Genomic DNA, 8,437 nt, shown 5'->3' with positions numbered 1-8,437 from the left:
AAACTATTGCATATATCATTTAAAGAAATAGAAATTATACTTACTTGGGTGGACAAGGTATAGTATTGCACCGTGCTTGCGTTTCTCGTGGCTTCTCCAACGCGTGACACCTTTTATCGGGAACAGGCGTCTGCGTGAATTCCCTTATGCAGACATACTTCAGTATCTGGAAACCTTTTTTTAAACCATACGTAAAAACAAGGCTGCTTCAGTTGACTTTTTTAAGTGAATAACATTACCTCCGCCGCAAGTTTTGCTACACTCGGTATATCCGCTCGGTTTCCAAAAAAATTTCCTTTTCTTGTATCGCCTGGGAACATGCGGTTGGATTCCCTCACTGATAATAGGACCACTATCTATCCTAAAAGTCACAAACTGTTAATACACCAGGAGTGCAGATATTTTAATTTCTCTAAATCCCATTTGACAATTAGAGTACTCTTTAATTAAAACTCAAAAGTCAATCGTTAATTCGAATTTCTTCCAATTAAGCTAGTTAAATAATTGTAATTACGAATAAAAAACGGAACGTTAATTGCCAGTTAGTGTTCAATTAAATTAATGATTGAGTCATTTATCTTCAACCTCGACGTTAACATACTACTCATAGTAACATACGAAAAATATATATGATTAAACTCTTACTTTTTGTGAGGAACAGTTGGCGAAATGGGTTCAGCAGCTTTATTAGATACTGAAAATTGAATTTACAATAATAAATCAAGAACAAATGTTTGTAGTTTTAAAAATAGCATAGACGATATGTCATACTTGTTTTATGACTAAGATGGGAATTCGGAGAAACAGGTGCACCCCCGGGGATAATGTATCGGTATACAATTCCGGGATTCGGGTCTTGATATAAAACCTAGATAAAAATTTGTTTGTTTCATATGTACATGTACAATATCGTTAAAATTTTGTATTGTAATTCCATCGTTATGGATAGCTAATAATAATTTCTATCGCAATCGTTTATTTACCATGACATCAATAGGCTCTTGCAAAGGTCCGACAGCAGAAAAGCTTTCCAAGTTCTGAGGGCTTTGACGAAGATAAACAAATGTCGTACCAACTGCCTGATATTTGCCAGACAAATTGATGCTGTAATTTCCATTGAACAAGTAGCTGCCATCTTGTAGCTTGACCGCTAAAAATAAACCGAGATAAAATCTTCAAAAAAAAGTTATATGACCGTATAATTTTTCAATCAAAATTAATTTGTATTTCAATCGATTAGTCGACAAAGATGATATCACGTTTATGGTTCACGAGAAAATCAGATTTGAAGGAGTGTAATGTTCATAAAAATAAAATACCTGTTCGCCGGACGAAGTGTTAAGAAACATTGAGATCGACCGATTCAATCGGTCGTGTTCATAATTATTTCGCTCAGTTGTCACGCACGCGTAGCTAAATCGCATAATCATTCGGGTAATGAAACGGAAAGTCGTACATTGCGCTCGCATGTGAGAACAGCGCAGTGTAAGTACGTATGTATGTACGCGATATGATGCATTGGAAATATAGACGAGTCATTTAACGGACATACGTGCATCGCGCAGACTACCCGCTGCGTGTCTTTCAACTCTGCTCAAGCTTAGTTAAACGAAACATTAAGCTCATATTAGCAGTAAATGCGAATTGTTTGCCTATTTTTTCAAACTACGTCCTACTTTACGGCAATGAGTATAATATTTAATAATGAGAGACATGGAAAAATTTTATAAATTAGTTTTACACGGAATAAATGTTCAATTATACTATTTATATACTCGTGTCTTGAGCTTCATAATAGAACAATCAAGAGAAAACTAAAATTCATTCTTGGAATTCTCAAGTTTATATTTTTCTATTATATGAAATTAACTAAATATTTATAAATAATTAAATTATTAATTTATAATTTGTATAACAGAGCAATGGAATTTGTTCAGAATTACGAAATGACTATTAAGAATTCATATGAAATCCGTAACTGATCATATCTACCATATCTTTAGGTCTGCATGATTTGTTTGTATTATTTCATGTCTACTTAGACGTTCTTTTAAGATGTAATGTACGGCTACTGACTCAAAGGTAATGGAAACTGTCTAGTCGTCTTTTTATGCAATAAAGGTACATGACTACTAAATTGATGATAATACTCACTACATTCCTTTTATAGGTTTATAATACGTCAATTGATTTGATTCATTGCGAAAATCCTGATTACGACCATTTAACCGAGCTGCTGGCGAAGAGAATTATTCGCTGTCGACTTTACGATCAATTCGATTTACGTGATTCATATCGGATTTAAAACAATGAACGTAAAATGTTCCATAAATGACAGGGAGAATAAAATTTAATAGATCAAGAAACATACATATACAAACGAGGCGGATATCAAGTGGACGCAATTCAAAACGGAATAACTTTTTTCATACCGGTCTAAGCAACATGCTGTCAACTTAATATCCGCCTCGACTGTACATACACTATCAATTAAGATCTAATTTGAAGATAAAAAATACTGTTCTTTTTTTTATTTAACTTGTAATCAATTTTATTTAAAGTACTATCCAGAAATACTGAAGTTCGTTTTCATGCTTTAAAACATCAAAATGCTTATGATCATGACAATACAACAGCGTAAGGCGGTTGTGTGGAATGCCGACAAGAAAAGAGATCATATGAAAAAAATTCTAATACAATAGCATTAGACAGGTTATTCCGGTGCTGAGAAGCCAGTAGTCCTTGCGATTACCATTAGAACCATCTGTCAGAACGCATCAAGGGACAAAGCTGAAACCAGGCATTGTGTGCGTCACGTGAATAGCCACTGCCTGTTTCATTTACGTCCTACTTAGCGCCGTGTACAAAGATTAGATTATGCGAGGGGTTGTTGATGTCAGGAGCACGTTATGGTATGCCTCGAATGCATACGTAGAAGATGAATTCTTTGATACGTAAGATCTTGCATAGATAATAAAGCGGGAGCAGCAGCCGCTGATTGCCTGCAATAGCGAATAATCACCGGAACGCGACGACTCGTTTGCTGGCACAGTTCATTAATTAAAATCAGTTTGTTGCGCTCGTACGAAATTCCGCGTATTAGTCTGATTCAATATCTCGTGTAACCTTCGTCCGGATTCGTTCTCGAATTCTTTACCCTCGTTAGAGCTGTGTTTCTCAGCCTCTTAGTCACGCATTACTCCTACTTTCACGCCATTGTTATCGAATTTGCATGCGTTTTACGAATCGTCAATTATCGGACATTAACCCACTCATTATGATCGCTTCTACTAATGTAAAAAATTATTGTACGACACGATTGCAAAATTTTTATGAACTGTTTTACCCAGATAATTCTCCGTATGACGTAACTGTGATGATTTATCGAATTTTAGTATAAAAAATTATGAAACGAGGAAGTAATTTATTTCTTCATAATTATGAAGTCATTCTGCGGAACTCAAGTTAGCCAGCAGGATTTTAATTAAGCATATAATTAATCAAACGAATCCTACTTAGTCATGCACGAGATTTTGTTTAATCAGTGGAGGCAAGTCTATATGGCTGGTCACTCGGTCAACTATTCCCCATAGAATAATCGACAAAAACAGAAGTGGTGTTTTCGCACGTGGCTGTCTAGCGTGTTGCCTGTACAAACACGGTTGAATCGAAGTGGACCCTCGAATATACGACGTCGCGACGCGAATCAGTAAGTCACAACATGCAACACGGGGCACGTGTTTGAACGCGCAAACCGACGTGAAATTATGGCTGTCACAGAATAAATTTAGCCCCATTCTTCTTGCTGGCGCAGCGCGGATATGTCCGAATGCCAGCTGCACACCGTCGCGTCCCGTATGTGAATCGCGACAGCTCGAGTGCACCGGAAATCGAGGACCGCTTCGTGGGCGATCCCGATGGTGCCATCCGCGAGCCACTCACGGTTCACAATCAGTGAAAGCTTCTCGGGATTATGGTGTTTCGTGCCTCCATTAAGGAGCCAATTGCATTCACGTGCATTTGTAAGAAATAATAAGTGAATGTTGTTTCTTGGCGAGGAGAACGTCGTTTCGCAGGATATGCTGGTAATGGATGTTATTGCACGTCACGTTGACATGAAATGTTAATTTCGCGCGATGTTAATCGCTTAATGTCGTGTGACTGATGAACAGAGGTATTGGATTGCAATATAAAATATAACAGTGAAATATGACAGGTTGATATTTGACCTGCTTAAACGTCTCGCGATAAATAATCGTTTTCTCTATTGACGCGTTTTTAGGCGTGGTACTCGTTTGTTGTCTTCAGCCTATATTTAGCAATTTGTTACGAACTCTCGATTCGCTGTAATCTTGCGAGTCGAGAAATCATAAACCGGAATTAAAGTTTCTAGTAATCTCCGAGCATCTATAAAAAATTATTAAGATTTATAAGTCGTAACTTGTAGGGAACGTGACTATTAATATTCACGTCTCGTAAACGTCTCCGTTATCTACGATTTCAATCGGGCGTGAAAAGAAAAATTGCAACAATTTCTTAGAAGAGGCTTGTCTATTTCTGGCCGCGCAACGGACAATAAAGATGTAATATTAATTTCTATCAGTCAGTGGGTGGAAAATTGATAATCCGAAGTTAATGTTGCGAAAGAGAGGATATATTATGATATTAAACGTTACGTACGGTCGACGTCTTCTATTCTCACGTTTGATGGAGTTAGAGAGGATCGAGCTGGCGTAGAATTGTATGTTCAATTGCTTGTAGTACGTGGGTTAGCGTTACATGGGCGTAGAATCGATAGATGGGACGCCAATATAAATCATAGGGAAGACCACATGGCCACGTACAAGCAAGTGCTTCGATGGTGATTTAGGTCGGATCTGGAGGCTAGCATCTATTATAGCTGTTTGACTGGCCGATTTACAGTATCACGATAGCTTCCTTGAAAATTCTATTCTATTTCGGCGCACAATTTCGCAATCTAGGAATGCATTGAGTTAGCCGACGTGTTTAAAATATTGCCCGAGCAATTTCAGAAGCTGCAATCAGACCTCATCGAGAGATGCGAACATTGGAACCAATTTTAATCCGTGGTTGGAACTTGATTCCGCTAACAAATTAAACGAAGCCTTAAAAAAAATATCTACGCTCCCTTAATTCGATCCAATAAAGCGGCAATCTGCAGAGCGCATCAATCGGAAAAAGTCATGGTCCATTTTTCATCGACGTTCATTGACTGCGTCCTTGATACTCGCTAGAGCTGAACGTTACGCTGTTATTGGCACTTCTTTTTTCAGTAAAAGCTAATCGGTAACGTGCATATAAAGCCGCGCCCGAAGTGACACTCCTCGGGGCGCTGTGATTGGATTAACCCAGGATGAATGTCAAGTTACTTTTGCCGCTGACAACGCTGCTGCGACGAGGAGCCCTTCGATGTTAATTGTATGAATATCGCATGAGCGAATTTGTAAGTCGGTCAGGAAGGGGAACAATGCGAGCCACGACGCCGACACCGCCATCGGCTCGGATCTGGTTCGATAGTGTCAAACGACGTGAAACAGGTCCCCGATTACTTGATATTAACGACGAGGATCCGACGTAACGTGTCCCAAACTCACCGAACGTTAATGTTACCTCGCGTCGATCGTTATCTACGATTTGTGTTTGTGACAATGACTTTAATTTACGACCGCTTCTATGGGATTATGATTACAAAGAAATTTATGGAATTCCTTAATTACGTAATGTACGTAATAATTCACCCGAGAGGTTCGATCGACCAGAGGATGTATCGTGATTTCATGGAATATCTTCTTCTTCTATCGTGAGGAATCACCTTTGAACTTTTTGTAGAATGCCGATTTTTTCATAATAAAAATAATAAAATAATAGGAGAATTAATTTTTCTAAATGGAGTCGCATATTTTTTAATCACGTTCATTATTAAAAACGTATAAAAAAGATTTTTATCATTCAAATTAATATGTAAGATAAATTGGGGAAAATAGTTTAATTGATAGAGAATAGCAATTTTTCATTGAGATGAAATATGAATATTTGATATCAGTTGGGGGTAGCAATTTCTTGTTTAAAAAGAGATGACCTGTATTCACTATGTTCAGTGTGACTTTTTATACCAAATAATTTTCATTCAATCATATTTTAAATAACTTTAACCCTATGAGATATGCCACTGTTTTCACTTGAACGAAATACTTCGTCTAAGTATATTAAATACTACAACTCTTTAAGCTTAAAAACAGCACAAATAGTAAATGAGGAGAGCATATTAATAGGAATGTTTACTGCTTAAATAGCCTCCAGTCTCTAGTTATAATACAGTATTATAATTACGATTTCACATTCTACAGATAACACATAGACTTCATCATCCTCGATTATCATAAAAATTAAACATCCTTTTTATCGTTTCATTCTTATCGCACGCCGCATCTATACGAAATTCTACAACATCGTACCACGAACCAAGAAAAAGAGGAAACGCCACACCTTTACATTCATTAACGCCGAGTTTTGTGGAACAGCCATTCGTTACGCGGTCAAAATGTAACGTGAACATGAATTTATGGCGCCCGTAGCGTTTGAAATAAACGACGGAGTTACAATAATCCACATACTCTATGCAAATACATTTACGATGTTATGGGATTTGCGAACTTTCACAAAGAAAAATTATACGTCGCACATGTATATAATATATATGTACATTTAAACCTCGAATACGCGGAGTAGCGTAAATCCGTGGAAGTGTTAAAGCACATTAAATTACGTCGTGCGCGTTAACTTGTAATAACCGAGTCATAATTCTTCCAGCAACATTTACAAGCGGACCCATGCGAGGCCACACCAGGTGTTTACACTCCGATAAAGCATTCGGAGTGTACCTCGTGTCAGTTCCCTTCGGGAACCACTTGCGAATTTGAGTCGCCAGAAAATTTTATTCCAGACAGTCCAGGAACGTTTGTGTAACAGAGAATCAATTATTCGATCTAATAGAAATTTTCTATAAGAATCAAATGATAAAAATGATCATTCGTATAACTAGAAATTGGTAATGTAAAACAAGAAACGTGAAACCATGAAAAATGTATGTTTATCAATTTTCTTTTAAATCTATAACAGAATATATATTTAAAGAAAAACAGGTGGGAGTATCTGAATAAAAAATGATATCTATAAATATCTCAAAATGCTATTTTGGTCACTCCGATTTTTTTAAATATTATAGAATTATCTTAGAATATTTAAAGAAGAATATACAAAAAAAATAGACGTACATAAACTTCCCAACCAGATTTTCCATTTGGTGAATGCAAAAAATTGCAAAAAGGATTTGAGAGTTGCGTTAAGATAAGCGGCTAATTAATAATCGGCTTCAAGAGGACCCAATGAATCACCGTGGGTCATCGTGAGGTACACCGGACAGCGTTACACTCCGGATTCACGATGATGAGGATTAAATAGCTCTTGTGACTGCAGAAATAGCTTAACAAGAATAAACGTCGAACTTGATTCTGATGTTACACATTATCAGCAGCGATCATCGTGATGCGAATCCGTGTCATGTCAAGGGAGAAGAACGAAAGTGCGATTCGTTCATTCACATTCGCACGATATCCCTGGTTTCGATCAACGAGTTTATACGTCATTCTCAACGTTTAAAAAAATTCATGCCCTTAGAAGAAAGACAAGCCACGTGAAGACATAAGACACACAACAGTGCATGCTATTAATAAGAAGATTAAATTTTTTTTTTAATTTAGCACTGAAAATGAAAAAACTACAAGTAACAATGCAATTTATGTTTTCTTAAATAAAGGAATTGAATTGTGCAAAACGATGAATGTATACAAAATTACTGGCATTTAATTTTCCTTCGGAAGGTTTGAAGCAATCTGAAGTGAAGAAACATTTCACGGTTTCGCGGAATTTCATCGTTCTTTTCACGCCTCTCAACCAGTTCGCCAGTATAATTGACTTTTCTCGATAAGACCGGATTCCGCAGCGAATTCGAAATGCTTTTTCACGGTGGTCCGCAACGGGGAAGAGCGAGCGCTGAGAGAAGCACGTCTTTTTAAACGCCTGCACCTCCTAGCTCTTCCCGCTCCGTTCCGCACTCGGAACGACCAATGAAGCCTACGTTCCGTTTTACAACCTGCTCGCGCTGGCGCCGGTTACGCGTGCACGCTTCGTAATGCGCCAGATGAGAAAGGGATGACACGTGAAAGCAGAACTGATAGTCAGGGAATAAGCACGGTCACGTGCACCGTCATCGCGAAGTCGGACGTCATCGTAGGTAGAGGCCATTTCCCTGATAGAAAAATTTCGCTGAACGATGCAGTGGACTATAAAAACTTATTTAAGCTGGTTCTATAGGTACTCTTTAATCAATACAGAAATCGAGCAATTCTTCCTCAAA

At 37.6% G+C, this 8,437-nt stretch overlaps 1 protein-coding gene across 1 annotated transcript in view; it reads right to left on the bottom strand.

Annotated features, from left to right (window-relative positions):
- The window catches only part of LOC108622119 (ADAMTS-like protein 4), a 13,882-nt gene that overhangs the window by 2,192 nt on the left and 3,253 nt on the right, over positions 1-8,437 (bottom strand). Inside the window, exons 3-8 of the mRNA XM_026811258.1 lie at positions 3,347-3,371; positions 984-1,150; positions 772-868; positions 646-694; positions 240-361; positions 45-174 (exon numbers count right to left, since the gene is read on the bottom strand). Coding sequence (XP_026667059.1) covers positions 45-174; positions 240-361; positions 646-694; positions 772-868; positions 984-1,150; positions 3,347-3,371 — 590 coding nt within the window. The remainder of the gene's footprint in view (positions 1-44; positions 175-239; positions 362-645; positions 695-771; positions 869-983; positions 1,151-3,346; positions 3,372-8,437) is intronic.

This window comes from Ceratina calcarata, unplaced genomic scaffold, assembly GCF_001652005.2.
Source record: "Ceratina calcarata isolate Rehan_Ccalc_2016 unplaced genomic scaffold, ASM165200v1 scaffold206.2, whole genome shotgun sequence".
NCBI classification, from domain to species: domain Eukaryota; kingdom Metazoa; phylum Arthropoda; class Insecta; order Hymenoptera; family Apidae; genus Ceratina; species Ceratina calcarata.
Note: the sequence above shows the minus strand (reverse complement) of the source record. Positions and strands in the feature narration are given on the sequence as shown.